The 20,621-nt window shown below is 36.5% G+C and overlaps 2 protein-coding genes across 5 annotated transcripts in view; both read right to left on the bottom strand.

Annotated features, from left to right (window-relative positions):
* Positions 1-3,226: 3,226 nt before the first annotated feature.
* LOC106069796 (uncharacterized) lies at positions 3,227-7,958 on the bottom strand. Its single transcript, XM_013229538.2, has 3 exons — positions 7,539-7,958; positions 4,722-4,771; positions 3,227-4,436 (listed from the first exon to the last, which is right to left on the bottom strand). Exons 2-3 carry the CDS (start codon positions 4,741-4,743, stop codon positions 3,481-3,483), a joined length of 978 nt encoding a protein of 325 aa, XP_013084992.2. The 5' UTR covers positions 4,744-4,771; positions 7,539-7,958; the 3' UTR covers positions 3,227-3,480.
* A 4,677-nt stretch (positions 7,959-12,635) lies between these two features.
* The window catches only part of LOC106069795 (G-protein-signaling modulator 2-like), a 59,693-nt gene continuing 51,707 nt past the window's right edge, over positions 12,636-20,621 (bottom strand). For 3 of the 4 annotated variants that reach the window (XM_056041030.1, XM_056041029.1, XM_056041027.1), the window contains exons 11-14: positions 20,389-20,490; positions 19,530-19,677; positions 18,179-18,378; positions 12,636-16,093 (exon numbers count right to left, since the gene is read on the bottom strand). In XM_056041030.1, coding sequence (XP_055897005.1) covers positions 15,914-16,093; positions 18,179-18,378; positions 19,530-19,677; positions 20,389-20,490 — 630 coding nt within the window. In that variant the 3' untranslated portion in view covers positions 12,636-15,913. The remainder of the gene's footprint in view (positions 16,094-18,178; positions 18,379-19,529; positions 19,678-20,388; positions 20,491-20,621) is intronic. The other variant, XM_056041028.1, reaches the window with a different exon arrangement.

The raw sequence follows: 20,621 nt of genomic DNA, 5'->3' as shown, positions 1-20,621 counted from the left end.
ACATCAGAGAACTGTTCAACTATTTTTGTCGATAACCTTGGTAGAGGCTTAACACTTTCAACCTTATCAACACTTTCAAAAGTATGATAGTTTATTGTAATTAGTCCCATTTTTTCTGACGTTTTCTTCCCTAACAGGGGAGTTAAGTCATCTTTTACAACCACGAAATCAACACGATATTTTTTGTTGGTCCTTGGATTTTGTAGTAAGAGTTGTACCTTTCCAATAGGTATGAGTGTGGTACCGTCATACACACATAGCTTGCTTTGAGTGGGATAGATTTGTGCAGATTTAATAAGCTTCTTAGGGATGACATTAACGCTGGCACCCGAGTCAATCTGACATACAATCTTCTCACCAGCTATGATCATTTCAGCTTTTATGATCTTATTGTTTGGTCCACCTTGTACAGCAAGCACAGCCTCATCATTAGAAGATAATGAATAACAATCATCACTGTCCTCCTGTACACATTGCAGTTTCTTTTGGTTGCATTGAATGCCGAAATGATTTTTTTGTTTACAGATATTACAAGTTTTACCCCAAGCAGGACACAGTTCCTTTTTAAATGGGTGATTTTGTCCACAAAATTTACATTTGCGTTGTTTATGAGCAGCATTCTGTTGTAGAATATTTGTGCGAGACGAAACAGCGAACGCCTCATCCTGAGGTGGTGATGCATCAGATGTACCTGTCTCTAGTACCTTGAGTTGCAAGTCAGCAGCTTCATCCTGAGGTGGTGATACATCAGATGTACCTGTCTCTAGTACCTTTAGTTGCAAGTCAGCAGCTTCATCCTGAGGTGGTGATACATCAGATGTACCTGTCTCTAGTACCTTGAGTTGCAAGTCAGCGGCTTCATCCTGAGGTGGTGATACATCAGATGTACCTGTCTCTAGTACCTTGAGTTGCAAGTCAGCAGCTTCATTTGCCTTGCAGATTTCTATACAAGTCTTGAGCGTTAGATTATGTTCTTGTAAGAGTTCTTTCTTTGTCCTTGTGTCTCTGATGCCGACTACCATTCGGTCTCTTATTAATGACTCTTCCATGTGGTCGCATAAATTGCATGTTTTAGTGAGTGTCCGTAGAGCTAGTAAGTATTCCTCGACGGTTTCTTGTGGCTTCTGCTGTCTGTTGTTAAAAACATATCTTTCATAAGTTTCATTTTTTAAGCCTATGAAGTGGTCATCAAATGCACATATTATGTCTTGAACATTGTGCTTTGGTTTAAAGGTGATACTGTTGTATACTGCCAATGCCTCTGGGCCGACAGTGTGCAAGAACAGTGCTTTGGCATACTCTTCATCTATATCGTTTATTCTCTCTATAGTGCAATAGTTCAGCCACATTTGCTTGAAGAGCTTCCATTCCTCACACCCTTTCTTCACATTTAAAGGAGGTGGAGGGTTAATTCTTGGTTTAAAGTTAGTTTTACTTACAGTTTCCATTTTAAACTTTTTAGAAAGCTGCCACCATGTTATATTATCACAATACACTTAACAATACTGATGTTTAAAGTTACACTCCAATTTTATTAACATGAAACAAGGAGAGAACAACCAGCAGAGACTAATACACAGTGAATACACACTACTGACACACTTCAGAGTCAACCGTGAAATCGTGAACATACTGAACAATAGAACAAGGGAGACTACAAGAAAACAAACACACACACAACATACATAAACATAAATACACATAGAAATGTAACAGTTTTCTCTCTTGTTTTGCGTAGGTAGTACAAGAATCACTGCCATGTGTGGCGTGCTCAGAACGCATGCCTTGTAGACCTCCATTTTAGTCGCTGTAGTGAGCTTCTAAACTAAATCTCCGGCAGGAAATTGCTGCGGACAGAGTTTGAACTCTGGATCTTTGTGATGGCAGTCTGAATTGCATAACACATGACCATGCAGCCACTGCGTCTTTGAATAGATAGCCTAAGATTAAGCCAGTGTTTCCCAAAGTGGGGTACACTTACGCGTTGCACTTCATTAACTATGCTGATTTTAAAAAAGTGTTCTGTTAATAAATTAAAGTGTGGTGTGGGTAGGGGTACTCAGCATTAGACAAATTATAAAAGGGGTACACATAGGTCAAAAGTATGGGAAACACCAGATTTAGCGAAGCAGGAAACTCTTCACTGCTTGAGTAAGTTTAATTCAATCCCTAACCACAGCCAATGCAGCGGGGGACTTCACTCGGAGACTGGCTAAGAGCTTTGCGCACACCATCACACCACTCACGTGACTCCGATAATCATGAACCCCGACGCAATTGTTTCGACCAAAAATGAGACAAATAAAGTCTTAGTTTTAACATTGAACAAACTAGCAACTTGAAGCCAAACATATGCAACAGACTTCATATTGTTTTCTTGATTAACAATTCACAATAGATAATCAAAACGCTGTTGCAGGGTCAATAGTAACCTAAATATAGATAAGTCTAAGATAAGCTATCATGATAGAAACTAGTTTTAACATACTGTTTCTTTCTTTATTCAATGACACCGCTAAGTGGAAATATTTTAAGCTCCTCGATGACTGTGTGACTTGGGGGGGGGGGGGGGAGGTGACTTTAAAAGCGGCTGGAACTTATTCACCTATATACTTGTAAGTAAAGTTCCCCTTTCAGACCTTGCGGTCTAGAGGGCAGATGATGTAAAGGTCATATGTTTCTGTGGCCCACGGTTAACGAGAGTGTTAAGTAACCAGCACAACGACTAGCCGCCTTTTGTCAGGTGCCCATTAGAAATAGGTTGACTCAGAGGCGCCCTAATGATCCAAAATTAAAAAATCCCATTCTTCACCAGGATTTGAACCGATTCGGAACCCAGCGCTTTTCATTGATTAGGATAAACAGAGGTCACGTCAATTATAGTCCGGGAGAGTGGGCATCCTGACTGATTGTTCGATGCAAGCTAGATTAGATTGTAACTCTCATTAGCTTTTCAAAACTTCGGATCGTTCGTCATTGGTCATTATTATATTATAATGATTGAGATACTGTGTCACAAAGGACATATACGTCTGGATATGTATGACTATTCCGCATAAACATTAAGTATAAGTTATTGGATGGTAACTATTATACTCTCAATTCTCCAGTACAAATGTTGACAAAATGTTGATTTTTGAATTCATTATTTTCTATTTTAATATAATTAGTATTTTAAGCTAGACAGTCTAGTTCTATTAATAGTAAGATGTCTGACAAAGAACATACAAAATATTTTTTTTTTATATTTAAAAAAATATGGGAAAAATTAACAACAACAACAATAAAATTTCCAGAAAACAGTTTTAGTCAGTAATGGACAATCTTTGAAATTGTATTGCAAGATTGACTTAAAAATATAAGATCTAGTGCTGTTAATTCTAAACATATCCATGTTCATTTTAAAGAGATATATTGTTCACATTTTCCATACTGTCATAACAAAGAACATAAAACTCCGGTGGATTTTGGTTTGCAGGACTATGTGATGTATCCAGCACCACTGTAGTTTAGTCCACTTTTGGATGCCCCGCAATGAACAAGGCGGTAAACGGATCCCTTCCAGCTAAACCCAACAAGGTAGATGGGAGCGCCGCTACTCCCTGGACAAGTACAAGTTGTGTAGGTGAACTTCTTTAAGTCCTCCTCATTGCCGACCCGATGCTTGTCAACCCAGTGACCCACGCTGATCTGTTTAGAGCACCCGTGAGGGTGTGACACTATCAATGTCAGCTTGTCAAAGTCCCTGGTCTTAATGAACTTGTCCCGCACTTTCAGCCACGCGTCTTTGAAGTGTCCCACCATCTGGTCCAGCTTTGACCCAAGGTTGACGTCGCAGGAAGTGCAGACCATTTTACATCTATCGTTCTGAATGCTAGCATTCTCAACGCTGAATCCGTCAAGAGTGACCATTGGGCTGTCTTTGTTGTCGTAGAAAAGCCTGCAGGTCACATGACTCGCCTCGACGTCGTCGAAGACTACGTGCGTAGCGGTGGAGACTGCGTACTCCCACCACAGCTTGCTAGGTGAGTCAGAAGCCTGACACTTCGTGCACCTGCAGACTGCACAGCTTCCTTCTCGACTACTTCCGCTCTGAGCTAAACCACTCTGGAACTTCCTCACGTCACAAACCCTTCCGCTTCCGGTCCTCCATACTCTCCTTTCTTTCAAGTGGCTGAAAGGATAAACAACATCAGTGTCGGGCCAGAAATGAGGCCTGCGCGCGCTAGCCACCTTTACATCTACCCTCACCGTTAAACCAGCCAGGGCGCGCATGAAGACTAGCAGATCGTTGTCGCGATAACCCTCGGGTAAATTTTCCAGATGGAAATCGTCGATGGGTACAAACTCAACATGACCTGGGTTTTTATCGCAATCTATAAAATGTCGATGCATGTCTGCTTCTCCTCCCTCTGAGATCTGGGTTTCACTGTCTCCTGGAAATATGAAGTGTTAATGTTTTACTATTATTTAAAAAAAATTACTTATTAGAATAACGAGTTTGACAAATATTGTACAAGGTAACAGTTATCTTCACTATATTTCCTAACTATAAAACTTATTGACATAAATTAAACTAATAATATACACCTTGGGTTAGTTATGGAAGTACCAAATACGTTTATTTTGATAGAGAGCATGTCGCTTACAAAATTACAATAAAATGTGCAGTAAATTATCATTGGGCCTCATAAAAAATGTAAAAGCTCCCTAAGACTTACCAAAGAAATTCCCACTATCCATTCCTGGATGTCGAGTGTCACAGTTTCAACTGAAAGTAGACACACTGTTACTAGAATATTTGAATAATAAAAACAGAATAAAAAAAACGTAAACATTGGAGCCACCCACTAATCCCATCCACTAAATATCTTTTTGTTTTTAACTTCCCCCTCCCAACCTTCCCCATCTGTATATATAATTCTCTTCATGGCTCAAGAGTTTGAATACCACGTAATGGAAAGATCACTCTTTCTAGACTAGAGTTACCCTACGAAAAAAAAGAGGGGGGGGAGAACAAGTAGTATTCACCCGTCACAAAATAGCAGGGCCGGACTTGTATGATATAATATTATGACCTCCTTCAGTCGCGAATCGACTATGGATCATCTCATGGAAATGCGATGAATGCCTGGGCATTAATTGTGGTCGGAACGATGTCGCCCATACATCAGTTCCCCCCTTTCCGCGCAGCTGTACCGATACAGTTTGGAGTCAGTGGCATCGCAGGCTCTGCCAGGGTGTAACACCTAGTGCTGCAAACTGCATAAGGGTCGCCAGCTCCTGATTTACCTCAAAGTTGACTTCCGAAGCCTTTCCCATATTTGGGTATAGTTGTAAGGCAGTAGACGTGTATAACATATATAGATTTAATAATAATAATCTTTATTATCCATAAGGAAATTTGTCTTACAATCTATGCATTACATTGATCTGTGGAAAATAATTCGCTATATATTGTAAAGTAAAGTAGCAATCACATGGGCGTAGCCAGGGGGGGGTTCTTGGGGTTCAAACCCCCCCGAAATGAAATCCCCCCCCCAGGGGGGGGAACGGAATTAAGTGACTGGTTTTTGCTTTCATTTTGTTTATTTTAGGTGAGATTTTAATACTAAATCATCACTTACCACAGCACTGCCGAGGGGGTTTTGAGTTAAAAACCCTCTACCAGGGGGTTTTGAGTTTAAAACCCCCTACCAGTGGGTTTTGAGATTTAAAAAAACCCTATCAGGGGGTTTTGAGATACAAATCCCTCTACCAGGTGGGTTTGAGTTTAAAACCCCCCACCAGGGGCTTTGAGTTTAAAACCCCCTACCAGAGGTTTTTGTAGTTAAATCCCCCTCTTCTATAAAACCAAACAAAAAAATGCAAACAACAATCCCCAAATTCTAACAGCACAGTTAAAGAAGATTTTGATTTTAAAACCCCTCCAAAATTTACGATAAACCCCCTCTTCAATATAAAAAAAAGCAAATTACACACTATAAAATCTATGAGCGTAGCCAAAAGGGTTTTGAGTTTTAAACCCCCTGCCAGCGGGGTTTGAAGCTGAAAACTACCTTTTCAATATTTAAAAAAATAAAGCAAATTAGGCACTCAAAATGCTATGAGCGTAGCCAAAGGGGGTTTTGAGTTTAAATCCCCATCCTCCAGATGGCTTTTTCTTTAAAGTTTAAAACCCCTCCAGATGGTTTTGAGATTAAAATTCCCCTACAGAGCATTTAGAGTTGAAAACCTCCTTCTTCAATATTATTTTAAAGCAAACTACAGTCACCAAATTCTATGATCGTAGCTAAAAGGGGTTTTGAATTTAAAAAAAAAAACAAAAAAACTCCAGAGATTTTTAATTTAAAACCCCTCAACAGATGATTTTGACGAAAAAACTTTCCTTTTCGATATAAAATCTAAAGCGAAATACAGGCATGTAATTCCAGGAGCGTAGCCAAGAAAGGTTACAAATTTCTACCAGTGGCTTGGGCCCCATTAATAAAGTGTGAATAGTCTTCTGCCAAATTGAAAAACGCTAAATGTGGCTCAACAAAGATGGCTAAGACAGATTTTAGGAGTCAGTCATAGAGATCGGGTCTAAATCAAAGAATTTTAAATAATATGCCGAACTGGGATTCGAACCCTTAGTAAGGTTGTGACAGAGCGTCGCATGAGGTTTTGCGGGACATGTTCTCCGACAAAATGAATTACGCAAAATAAGAGTAGCGGAAACAGCTTGCCGGAAAATGCGCCGAACGGCGCGAGAGGGTCTAAGTCAGTAAGAATAGCACATTAGGTTTTTGAAATAAAACTTTTTTAATAGCAAGATAATGCACTGTAGATACCTCAGAATATGCATTTTGTTGGCTTTCAATACCAGAAATAGTGCTCAGCGGCGGGGCTTCGCCCCGCGCTGGGGGAGCGCTGCTAGCTCCCCCATACCCCCTTGCTAGCAAGGGCTGGGAGTCTACACGTTTTCCACTAATTCCAGGAAGAATCTATTCTAGGGCACATTAAACGTCTTCCGAAAGGGTCAGAGTGTAATAAAGATTAAATATGTACACACACACACACATATATATATATAATTTTTTTTCGCGGGGGGGGGGGCGTATTCCCCCCCCCCCCCAAAAAAAACCCCTCCCGAAAAAAAATCCTGGCTACGCCCATGAGCAATCATACATAAAACACTGAACCATAATCTTCAAATAAAAAAAAAATTTAATAAAATACTCTGAAAGACACAAAGATAAAGGCACATTCCTCGTCCTATATGCTAGGACAAATTTGTACAAATACTCCTTCTTCCCTAGTGCTATTAGAGCATGGAATGGGTTGCCTGAGCTAGCCAGGAAAACCAGTGACTTGGCAGAATTTAAGTCATTGGTTAATATGCATGACTAAATGCATGACGCGTAGGACGTAATCATCTTCTTTTTTTTTTTTTTTTGAAGTAACGTCTGTATTATATAAGATAAGATAAGATATTGAAGTAACACTTCAGCTATCTCTTGAATCAATTAGCATAGCTTTATAAATAAAAATCTCACCTGGTCTTGTCCTAGCTAACAATTCTATTTTAAAGATACTGTTTCTAAAATACAAAGTGTCCATTAAAGCACAACACGTTTAGATATTAACCGTACGACTGCTTGGTACAGACTAAAGTCTTATTGCGAGTTCCCAGTAATCCACTGATCATGACTGATATCATTATTGTTATTAGTATTACGGGTAATATAGGCAAGTAAATCTATCCACTTTATAGTTCAATTCAACGTCTACATTCCTGTTTGTAGTTCAACAAGTAGATCCAGTCCCTAGTGATTTATTAGTAGTACTGTATCTACCCTACGTAACTAAGCTATCTTCTGTGTTGTAGGCTGTATACAATGTAGATCTAGTGTTTTGAATGCATGTAGATGGTTTAAAGTCTGGTGAAATCACATTGTTAGGTCATAAAGTATATGGCTCCTATCTCTCCTGGTAGAGACAAGACAACCCTAACCTCCCCACCTCTCCTACACCTACATAACTTGCGATATAAAGCAGTATTATAAATTGCGCCTTGACTCTTTCACAAACCAGTTTTTCAAAGAACTCTAAATTGTGACTATAAGGCAGCTTTAGGTATTTTAAACCGATATGGTATGTTGAAACGTGTCTCATAATAAGGGAGAGGTTATCAAAATGTCGTCTGCTTGTCAACATACGGGGTAAGATAACTCTGATAGTTCGTTCTACGTATGGTTTACACGTAGGCAGCAAAAACAATAAATAAATAAATGTAGGCTATTCAACGACCAAAGCGTACTGGTCTAGTGTACTTGGTGACCAGGAAAATGTCCGTGTTGCTGGAACTCTGAGCCGGATATGTTAATGTAGATTCAATGTCTTCTAATAATCACTACTTCAAGTTTTAAAGTGTTATAACAACATAATATCAGTTATTATCAAACAGTGGCGGCGCAAGACCGTGAGATAAATAGAGTTGAGCCAAGGCTGTATTTGTATGTGTGTGTGTATATATATATTATATGTATATACATAATCTTTATTACATTCTGACTCTTCATTCTTTTGGTAGACTAGAATAGGTTCTTCCTGGAGTTGTAGACACCCCGCGCCTGACAGTAATGGGGTCTGGGGGAGCACTATTTCCGGTATTGAAAGCCTAAAAAATGCATATTCTGATGTATCTACAGTGCATTATTCTGCTATTAAAAAGTTTTATTTCAAAACCTGTGCTATTCTTACTGACTTAGATCCTCCCGCGCTGTTCGGCTCATTGAGCGGCAAGCTGTTTCCACAAAAATCTGTCACTAGCAATGTCTGAAGCCTCTTCCCATCTGCTCTGAGGACCTCTATGAAAGTGTGTCGTGAAGTTGTACTAGAATGTTCCTGTTTGCGATTTCCTCGTAATGTCATTGCATCTCTTATTATGCGTAATTCATTTTGTCGGAATACATGTCCCGCAAACCTCACGCGACGCTCTGTCACAACCTTAACAAGGGGTCGACTCCCAGTTTGGCATAGCATTTCCTTGATTGAGACCCGATCTCTATAACTGACTCCTAAAATCTGTCTTAGCCATCTTTGTTGAGCCACATTTAGTCTTTTTCGATTTCGGCAGATGACTATTCACTGCAATTATTAATGAAGTCCAGCTACTGGTAAAAATTTTGTAACCGCTCTTGGCTACGCTCTTGGAATTAGGTGACTGTAGTTTGCTTTAGATTTTATATCGAAAAGGGACTATTTATCGTCAAAATAATCTGTTGTGGGGTTTTAAACTAAAAACTTTTAACAAATTCGAAACCCCATTTAGCTCATAGAATTTGGTGAGTGTAGTTTGCTTTAGAATAATATTGAAGAGGGGTTTTCAACCTCAAAACTCTCTGTAGGGGGATTTTAAACTCAAAAACATCTGGAGTGGTTTTAAACTAAAAAAAAAAAGCCATCTGGAGGAGGGGGTTTAAACTCAAACTCCCCTTTGGCTTGGCTAAGCTCAAAGAATTTTAGTGTGTAATTTACATTTTTTTTATATTGAAGAGGTATTTTTTTAGCATCAAACCACGATGAAGGGGGGTTTAAACTCAAAACCCTCTTTGGCTACGCCCATAGCATTTTGAGTGTGTAATTTACATTTTTATTTCATAGAAGAGTTTTTTTTTCGCTTCAAACCCTGCTGAAAGGGGTTACTCTCAAAGATTTTTGAGTGTGTCATTTGCTTTTTTTTATATTGAAGAAGGGGTTTTATCGTAAATTTCGGAGGGGGTTTTAAAATCAAAATCTTCCTTAGCTATGCTCTTGGAATTTGTGTATTGTCGTTTGCATTATTTTTTGTTTTGTTTTAAAGAAGAGGGGAATTTAACTGCTAAACCCCCTGCTAGGGGTTTTAAATTCAAAACCCCATTGGCTGCGCTGGGGCAAGTGTTGGTTTAGTATTAAAATCTCACCTAAAATAAAGAAAATTAAAGCAAAAAATCGGCCCCCAAAGTGGTCCTCCCAAGCAGGCTTCAATATTTTCAGAAAAACATCCAAATGAAATTATATCAAAGACAAATGAGAGATAAGAATGGAGAAAGAAGGTTGACAGATCTTGTGTTGTGACTAAAACAAGTTTTTTACAAGGTTACAAAAGACAGTTTGTGTGGAAAAATAAACTCAAAATCGGCCCCCGAAGTGGTCCACCCAGGCAGGTATCAATATTTTCAGAAAGAAAATCCGAATGAAATTATATCAAAGACAAATGAGAGATAAGAATGGAGAAAGAAGGTTGACAGATCTTGTGTTGTGCCCCAACGGTCCCGCAGATCTAAGGATAGGTGAAAGTGAATATAAAGTTAGATGTGAACCTGGTCTAACTAGTTCCCCTTTCAGAACTTGTGGTCTATAGGGCAGATGATGTAAAGTTCATCTGTTTTTGTGGCCTACGGTTAATGAGGGTGTCATGTAGCCAGCACAACGACCAACCGCCTTTACTTTCTTTTCCCCAACTAATGTCAGGTACCCATTAGAGCTGAGTGGACTCAGAGGCGCCCAAAGATTCCAAAGTTGAAAATCCCAGTCTTCACCAGGATTCGAACCCGGTACCTCCGGTTCGGAAGCCAAGCGCTTTACCGCTCAGCCACCGCGTCTCCCCTGGGCTAACTGTTTTATAATTGATCTAATTGTTTTGAAAAAACTGAATCCTCAAAAAGAAAAAATAATAATTTCCATTGGATACAATGACAAGGTATAGGAAAACAAAGTTTACAAGATTACTATTCGTTTTAAATTAGGTCTAAATTATGATGCATACTAATTAGCCTTTTCTCTTTAAAAAAAACAGCTTGCATAACTGATTTTAAAAATTAGATTTTTCGCTTTCAGAAAAAAAAAAGTAGCCGTTGCATCAGAACTTTGAATGGTCTAAAATATTGTGATGTTGGATTTTCAATATCTTTTCTAGTTTACGAGATCTAAACGGGACGGACGGACATTTCGCACAAAACTAATAGTGTCTTTTCCCTTTTCGGGGGCCGCTAATAAAATACATTAAAGAACAAGTAATTATCGGAACAGCCTGTGGTTAAGACACCTTGCTCTGATAAGTTTGATCGCTGAGATAATTGGATCAATAATTTGTTTGATATTCTATGCAGCTTTGCGCAAACTTTCCCTGGTAGAGTTTTCGGTTGGGATACTGCTCTTAAATTTATTTTAAAAAACTGTTTTACTCAGTCAAAGCACGGGCTCCATCAGTTGTTACACTTGCCATCTCGTTCCAAGCCAACACTTTCAACACAGTTGCTCAAAGAATTGAATAAATACCGGTCTGAGTTTGTGTCTTTGACTGAATGCTTTGAAATATTGCCAATAAGCATAGTCAGCTGTGTTGTTTTTATATAAGAAAAGAGTCCTTGTAATCACAACAAATTTCCATAAGGAACAATAAAGTAGTCTTAGTCTTTAAGTGTGAAAACATAACATTCTGATGTTTGGTACCACAGCAGTGTCCGCTGGGTTAGCATGGGCAGGGTATTGAGAAGGATATGGGATCTCAAGGAGGAAATTGTTATGTTCCTTGAGGGACATTTACTATGACTTCGTTAGTAATATTTCTAATACGAAGTGGAAGACAAGACTTCATGTTTTTCATCGTAGGTATTGCAATAGGTTGCTTGCACATGAAATGTATGTGCATCTATTCAAACAAAGCTTTCCCTTATCTGCAGGCAAGGTTTTATCATTTTCCTTAACTGAACTCTTGTAAAATGATTAAAAAGTACAAAACTTCGGGGATTTGAAAGCAAATTTTAAGACGTCAAGAACTTGAAACCATATAAGAACTTGTAAGCTAGTTCCACCACAGTTCCGGAACATTATGCACATTATGTTATGTAAGCAGTTTAATACTTCCCATCAAGTACAACTGTACAGCTGAACTGTTGTGATGAATTACTGGGATGTAGAAAGACAAAATGTACAAAAAATATTCTTAAAATTAGTTTCAGAAATTGCTAAAACTTTTATTCCTCAATTGGTACTGTAATAAAGATGTAAAATGTTTAATACAGTATACGTGTAAATTAAAATACAATTAGCTAGCAAATTTTGACTATTCCTCGATAGAAAAAGGTTGCCCATTTCTGTAGTAAATGATAAAAGCTGGACAATAGTACTTATAAAGAAGGCTATTTCCTCCTTTTGTAGGGCGCCTTAAAGATGTATTTAAATGTTTTGTATTAATTTATGCAGACATCCGAAGTGATGAGTTCGCTGTTATCCAGCACTGGCTATGCCATGTTAACCTTTTTTTGTCATGTTCTAGGTTTGAATAACCCCCCCCCCCCCCCAAAAAAAAAAGGTGTACTATATTAGTGTAACAAAATTTCAAACTTGTAAATCTGGTTATGCCCCTTAGTACAAAATATATATCTTTTCTATCACAAATAGAGCTGAATCTTGACCTTTATACAACCCTCCTTAATGAATGGAAATTCCTGTATTATTTACCTAGCTTTAGATTAGGCTGTGTATCATTTCTGATTAGTGAAATGCTGAAAACTTTAATGCATATGTTTGTTTAAAAAAAATGATTAAAAATATAATAGTATATACAATAAAACACATTACTAATAAAAACAAACTCTTTTGCCAAATATCAGACTGATTCAAGTTTCTTTTATTTTTAGATTTGCCCCCATTGTGGAACATACAGATTGTGGAACACACTTCCAAAAACTTGATTCTGTAGCAAATGTGTTCAAATAAGTTGAACATTAGAGATGATGAAAAATAAAAAATCAGGAGACAAAGTTGATGTTTATTGAGTGGTCAGCCCACTTGATCATACATCCAAGATTAGTTTTGCCTGCAATAATGTACATTAGTTCAGGAGTCTACCTAGTTTTAATTAGTAGTTATTATAAATGTAGCAAATCTGTTAAGAAACACCATGACATAAAAACTAAGGCCATGCACTGTTGACACATCACCTTGTAAACCAATAGATAAAAACTGCTACATCAACATCATACATCTTTAAACCAAGCAACAAAGTTTGACTTTTGGTTGGTGCTATCAACTTTGACCAGTTGGAAAGAAGAATTATACACCTTCTATATCAGGTTGATCTTCCTCTTCATAATAAGTAGTTAAATAGATAAAACTTCTCAACTTTCACTTGGAACAAACTGATCAAGATTATTTGGCATTAGGCTTTATTAACAGCATGACAATTCTAAGTATATAAAGTTTAAACTAAGTCTAGAATGGAACTATAAACCTAGCAGTATGTACACAACAAAGTAAAAATGAAGCACAGACCTTTTGGTTTTAGACAAAACAAAATGATCTAAGAGATAATAGTTAATAACCTGGACAGAAAGACCAATGTCCCGTGTCACAAAACATCTCAACTCGTTATTTACAGAACATACAGATAAAACAAACTGCAGATGCAAACATCTAAAAAAAAAAAAAAAAAAGCAGTGGAGAACAATAGAGTCATAAGAACAAAGTGTGGTTTGTGTGTAAGTTTGTCCTCCAGGAATATGAAAAGTGACATGGATGAGGGAGTAACAGGAATCACAAGCTATCCAGGTCAGAGATAAGTACAGTGCTTTTACTATTCTACTCCTCAAGTGGGTCTATTTTTCAATAATTCCTTCCACAGAGTTGGTGGTACACTATAGGAATTTAAGAAACTTTCTGAATATGCCCTGACTTTGACCTCACAAGGCTTCAGGAGGTTTGCGACTCAAAGACATGATTTAATAATTTGTGTAGGGGTTTGAGAAGGAAAGGTGAAAAGTATTTCTTTATGTTCGACATGCACCCAGGTTTTCATGGTCTAATAAAAAAAATGTTTAAGTCTATACATGTGCCTGATTGCAACAAATACATCACATGGTCATCACTTAATTTTCCCACACTATCTTTCTCAATGATTCAATGCCAAACATTAAGACATTCATTGTACTAAGTAATTTCATCGCCTCCGTGCTCAAACATTGAACCTTTTCATTCATAATATACGGGTGTTTTTTTAAAAAATATTATTCCTGCATGTGACCACTGCTATAGCTAGTGATTATTTATATTTATGAGGAATTGAAAAGATAAAACAATTCTAAGAATGACTAACAAATGCATAAAATCATAACAGAAAACAATCTAATGGCTTAACATGTTACTGAATAAATGCATTCATTTGAATAAATCTTTTGTTTTAGAAATTCAACACTCCCAAACACACAAGGCGGATTAAAAAACAATAAAGGCATTTTGAAAATCTAAATTCCTGTCTGGAATAAAAACAAGATGTCTTACACTCTTATTTTTGACTTTGACTTTTGACTAGAAAATCTGGCCAAGAACAATGTAGCCTTTAGGATATTGTCTAATCAAATACTAATGGAAACAATATTTTTAGACAAAACATCAGAAAAAAAAATACCATGAACTTAAAGGATTTCTTCACTTTTTCATGGTATGTAAGATTAGTTTAAAATTAATGCTAATACATCAGACCACAATGATTCAAGGCCTAAGTATTTTTCATTATTTGTTTTTTAGGGCTCAATTAGCTACATTTCACAGATATGCCTCAAACATTCCGATAGTGCTAGTAGCAAGAAAAAAAAACAAAGCGCTATATAAGGGTCAAGATTTGTATTGTAATGTGTAATTATAACCCATGGTTGAGTGACTCAACATGATAGAAAACAAAATGGTTGACATTTGTGTCTATGTGTGACCTACAGCTTCAAGCTCCAGCGCACAATGCCATTATGCCAAGTTAATGTAACTTTTCTACATCCCCACTGATTTCTTCTTTTTATCAGTTAACAAGTGAACATTGTTTAGTTTTTGGCAATAAGTTACTAGTCAGAAATGAGTTCCAACAATGTCCACATGTTCAAACAATAAGAAAGTATTTTGTAAACAAGAAAATGATGAAATAATCAAACAAAATGAAGTCACCTTCAGACAAAAATTAGCACCACAGAAAAGAATAGAGTAAAATTTGGACATAAGGCTTGCAAAAGTAAGTCTGATTAGTTTATACGTAAACAGAAAATAAATAATAATAATATGCTGGTTAAAATATAAACATAGGAATCAGAAAAACTTATCAAAACCATTTTCATTCAAAGAAATATTAAGTTTTATCAGCTCAAACTAATAAGAGATTCAGATATTTGTATATTTACTTAACAACTATCATTATCTGGATAAAAATAATGAATTTTATCCTTAAAAATAACAGCAACAAATAAATTAGGAAAAATACAAACATTATGACTACTATTTTAAACCAGATGTTAATAGAGGTTAATGCCATGAGTAAAACACAATGATGACCTCTTCAGAATACAAAGTATTATTAATCAATACTGCTATGTTAATACACTGTCTCTTCAATGATGCTTATGTTGCAGAAATAAATAGAACATTTCAATAGAGGTGGACACAAGTTGTATTGTGGAGACAATCAGAACTTCCTGTGATAAATATTACACAGAAAGAAAAAAATTAAGAAGCCAAAAAAAAAAAAATGCTTATTAAAGAGAAATCTGGGAAATAAAATTTTCCTCACACTTTAAATCTACCAAGATGTTGAAACAAAAGCTTGGCAAATTTTTTCTTAATTTTTAAAAAACGAAATTTAAAACAATAAAAAAATGTAACAATTTATAAAATCATCAAAGTCAAAACAGGTTATCTATACATGAGATAAAAGAAAGCAATTAAAAACAGTCTATAAATGGATGCTTAAAAGACACTAATGTACAAAAGTGTTAGTTGCTAAAAACAAAGATTGTACACATTTGATTGAAAGCTCTAACGTCTCCTTCAAATAAAACATCCTCAGATCAATAAATGCATGTCACTGGTCCCAATAACTGGACCACAAACACTTAGAATAGTTAGCCTATGTGCCTTTTTTCTTCTTTCCTGGAGTGGATGGGTTTCTTTGAGGTAAATCTGACCTCTGTGTGTCTATTCTGCTGGACTGGACTCTCATAATTAAACTGAGAAAATCTTCATCAGGCACAGTTGGAGCAGACAGCTCTTGCGGTAAAGAGCTTCTCTGATCTTCTAGCCTTGTGGCCTGAATAGAAAACAATTTAGTAAAAGTCAGAATAAAGTAATGAAAAAACTTAAACTTAACAGAAACCTTAAAACTATAACAGTGTATTCACATTATTTCAAATCATTGTCAACTTAATCACAAATGTGTGATTGTAAAACCATCACATACTCTCTGGCCTATCAATAACTGCAGGCATCATCCAACAAGCAGCTTTTAGGATGCACAAACAAACAAAAGTTGAATGAGGACGATTGGTTTGAAAACTGATGAAAGGAATACTTTTTTTTTAAACCCTAACCCTGACCTGCTATCTGGGATCCACAATTACAGATGACCTGTCTCTAGAAGATGAGATAAAAAAACGCATAGGGAAGGCTGCCTCAACCTTCGCTAGACTCAGGCCAAGAGTTTGGAAAAACCATAAGCTAATTACGGTGACCAAAATGGAAGTCTACAAGGCATGCGTTATGAGTACACTGCTGTATGACAGTGAATCATGGACCACCTACACAAAGCAAGAGAGAAAACTGAACTCATTCTATTTGAGATGTCTCCGTAGGATCTTGAATGTCACATGGAAAGAAAAAGTGTGCAATACTGAGATCCTTGTATCCAGGTATTCCCAGCATCTTTACAGCCCTCAGACAACGCCGTTTGCGCTGGCTTGGACATGTTCGCCGGATGGAGGACAAGCACATCCCGAAAGTCATCCTCTATGGTCAACTCTTGACTGGCACAAGAAAAACTGGTCCCCCACACCTCCGTTACATAGATGTAATAAAACGTGACCTCAAATCAGTGAATATCAATACTGACAATTGGGAAGACATAGCTCTAGACTGCAACAGATGGAGAGAGACAGTGACCAAAAAAGCTATGGACAGTGAAAGTACATGGGTCTCAGAAGAAAAACGTACAATCCAAAAAACGTCCTGCTCCTCTACTACCGAAGCAAAAGCCACCTTAACCTGCGCTATCTGTGGACGGGAGTGTTCTACGACTGAAGGAGGCCAATGAATGAACCCTGACCTAGTCTTGGAGTTTATGAAGCATCCTGAAAAAGGCTCCCAGTTGAGGTGGCTTTGCAGGCCTTAAAAAACAACGAAACCCCAGTGCAGGATGAACAAACAATTGTATATTTTTAAACACAGTTCAGGCTCAAATTTGACTCACTGTGACCCTAAAAAAATAAAAGGTCTTGGAAACCCCTTGCTCTTGACCAGTATGGAAACATGCCCACATTACTTTCTATGCAGATTTTTATCCAGTGTCTTGTTTTTAACTCTTTCTCTCCTAATAGACGATATCAACATTGATTTGACCCCATTAAATCAAATTAACTTTTGGTTTATAAACTTTGTATTGATTAAAAAGAGCATGTACCACTCTATACTATATACCAAATATAACATTTTTTTATAATAAACATAGAAAGTTATTGAAGTGAAATACCAATGAGCAAAATGAATAATTCCATTAGAAGAGGGAAAATAATTACTGAAAGAAAGAGTTAAAGGGGATGAGTTAAGCTTCTCATAGAAATGGAAGTTTGAGGATGATTTCAAATGAATGAACTATTCCAAATAGATTTTATGAAGCAAACCAAGACATCTTTCTGCAACCGCTATAGTTAAGGCACCATCCACTCAATTCCAAAATAATATGAAATAAATAAATAATATAACAAAGCAGGCTATTTCTATAATACTTCAAAATCTCTTCTTTTTTTAAGTAACAAATAGAAGGGTTCAGAAAACCTCTCTTATATTTGAAATAAACTGCACAGTGGCCTCTGGAACAGATGATTCTTCAAATAGTCTATCTTTCAAAGAGGTATTCTGGGGAAGTGTCTTGATCCAGGCCTCTTTTAAGGACGTAATCATCATTCTCCAGTGATAGTACATAGGGGAATGCTTCACTGGTTCCAATTTTCATCTTAAAACATCTATTGACTCATTCTACATCAGGAGGCTCTTCATGTTAACATACTTTACAACATTGATTTTTCTAGTAGTTAATAAAGGTGGTGTGTCACAAAAAGTTAAGAAATGCAGTTACAACAGAATCTAATAAAATAAAAAGATTTTTAAAACAAAATCTTACCTGGCAACGCATGAGCATCTCAAAGAAACTGTCATCTGGTACCTTTTTATTATCTTCCCCTGAATTGTTCAACAGCTGGCCTATCACATCTTGTGAGGTCAGTCCAGGGAATGTGGGTAAACTGGCTCGCTGGTCATTCATACGTGATGCCTGGAAACCTGCCACCATATCCATCAACTTTTCACTGCCAGGGGAGGATACTGGAGACAAAAAAAACAAAACAAGAAGGTTACAAAGACAGTTTGTGTGGAAACATCAGAATGAAATTCTATCAAAGGCAAATGATGGAGAAGAATGGAGAAAGAAGGTCTTCAGACCTTGTGCTGTGCCCCAGCGGTCCAGCAAACCAAAGGATAGGTGAAAGTGAATGTGAAGTTAAATGCAAACCTGGCCTTACTGATGTCTTATAATGAAATCTAATTGATATAATTGTTTTGTAAAGGGTAAATCTCTTTATTCAAATCCTCAAAAAAAGAAAAAAAACATTTCTGTAATAAAAAAAAATTTCCTTTAGTTAAGTGTTCTATGGCCGTGGTTCGGCACTCCAGTTCCAGTGATAATATGAAAACCTACTTATTAATTGTTGTTTTAAATTATGTCCAACTTATATGCATACTAAATAGATTTTTTTCTCTTAAAAAAAGTAAACATTATTTTTGGGTAAATGTAGTAGTTAGTAGGACAGAACTTACTAAACGTAGCAATGCAAATGTAAAAAAAAATAATTTTTAAACATAAAGTCTAAAACCATTTGCATAAATGTGTTAAAATGATGGTCAGTAGTTAGCTCCCCTACTAAAGAGCCTAATGTGTTTATTACTATAAATAGTGAATAGTTGTAAAAGTGGTGTATTTTTATGAAAAAAATGCTTGCATAAGTGATTTAAAAAATTAGATTTTACACTTTTTAGAAAAGAAAAAAGTAGCCATTGCACCAGAACTTTGAATGAACAAAATATTATGATGTTGGATTTTCACTATCTTTTTCTAGTTTACGAGATCTAAACAGGACGGACAGACATTTCACACAAAACTAATAGCGTCTTTTCCCCTTTCGGGGGCCGCTAAAAAGTGTTAATTTGTTACAATAGTTACTTTACAATGTGTTTTCTTTTAAATTAGGTTCCACTACTACTTTAAATGTTACATAGAAGAAAAATTAAGTCCCCTGAACTTCACAATTTATGCATACATGAATCTCAACTGCATTCAAATTTTAAAACCCAGTTACTGACTAAAAAGCGTTCAAAAACATTCCAAGCATGACTTTCATAGAAAACCTCCTAAAAAGAAATTTAATAAACAGCAGCTCTTTATAAAAGGCTTGCCACAGCTCTTGTAGAATACACACCTAGTCTAACATCTTTACTTTCATCAGCCTCTGGTGATGGTTGCTCATGGAGTCTTAGAGAACACCTTTGGTCATCTATCCTGCGACTCTGGAACTGTGTTAGTAAGTCAAACAAACCATCATCATCAAAGTCATCACCTGATCCATTCTGAAAAAAAAAAATTCAAAGGACATTCCTTTAATTTAGTTTTTTTTTTCTTAAATTTTTAACATCTGTAAATAAAAAATGAGTTTTATATTCTTGAAAAGGCTTAGAATATCTCAAGAAAGATAAGTGTTAATTTTACAACACCACATAAGTACTAGAATTTTCAGATATACATAATTTATGTGTTGATTTTACAACACCACATAAGTATTAGAATTTTCAGACATAAATCATTTTTAATTGTGTATGAGAAAGTTAACCAAAACGATTGTATTTTTTAAGTTTGTCTTTTTTTTAAGCCAACTTTTTGCTGCTGAGCTGTATGGCTTCTTTTCAATCTGTGCCATGGAAAATAGCATGCTTATCAGCTACTCCGCACTGACAAACAATTTTGTATGTTGTATATGCTTGTTGAGAAACCTTGTCAGTCTAAGGTGGCATTATATAGGATAGTTTCATTAAGGTGTGAGCAGTGTCAACAGTGAGGTAGGTGTGTCATGTTTTAAGACGAGAGTTTACCAAATAAGTAATATTCATATTATTCCTTACCATCTGTATTAGAAGTACATTAATAAGTAGCTTGTTTTTAACATACAATTGTAAAGAAATATGCAAGCCAAACATGAAACCATGGTGCTATCATCTAAAGCATTGTCTACTCCTAAATAAAATCTATGTGAATGGACACTTAAACTTGGAGTTTTTTCCCACCTGTGAGTTCTTCTGGTCCACACCCATGTCCACAGCAACACTTGCAGATTTCTGAACTTTCTGTTTGGGTCTGGCACCTCCAGTAACTTGTTTTGTTTGCTGCTAAAAAAACAGAATAGAAATATATACTAACGTACCAAAAAGAAAAAAAAAACCTGCACACAGCAACATGTCTACAGAAAGCTCATTCAACACTGTAAGTGGTCTACATATAGCTTAAAAACAAAGAATGA

The sequence above is a fragment of the Biomphalaria glabrata genome, chromosome 9 (genome assembly GCF_947242115.1).
Source record: "Biomphalaria glabrata chromosome 9, xgBioGlab47.1, whole genome shotgun sequence".
NCBI lineage: Eukaryota > Metazoa > Mollusca > Gastropoda > Planorbidae > Biomphalaria > Biomphalaria glabrata.
The sequence above is the reverse complement of the archived record's forward strand: the minus strand, read 5'-3'. Positions and strand labels throughout refer to the sequence as shown.

Bases quoted from the DNA above. Each gene is read 5' to 3' on its own strand.
- LOC106069796 (XM_013229538.2), bottom strand. From the start codon at position 4,743: ATGGATAGTGGGAATTTCTTTG. The intron at 4,437-4,721 runs GTAAGTCTTAGG...TCATATTTCCAG, and splicing joins GGATAGTGGGAATTTCTTTG to GAGACAGTGAAACCCAGATC.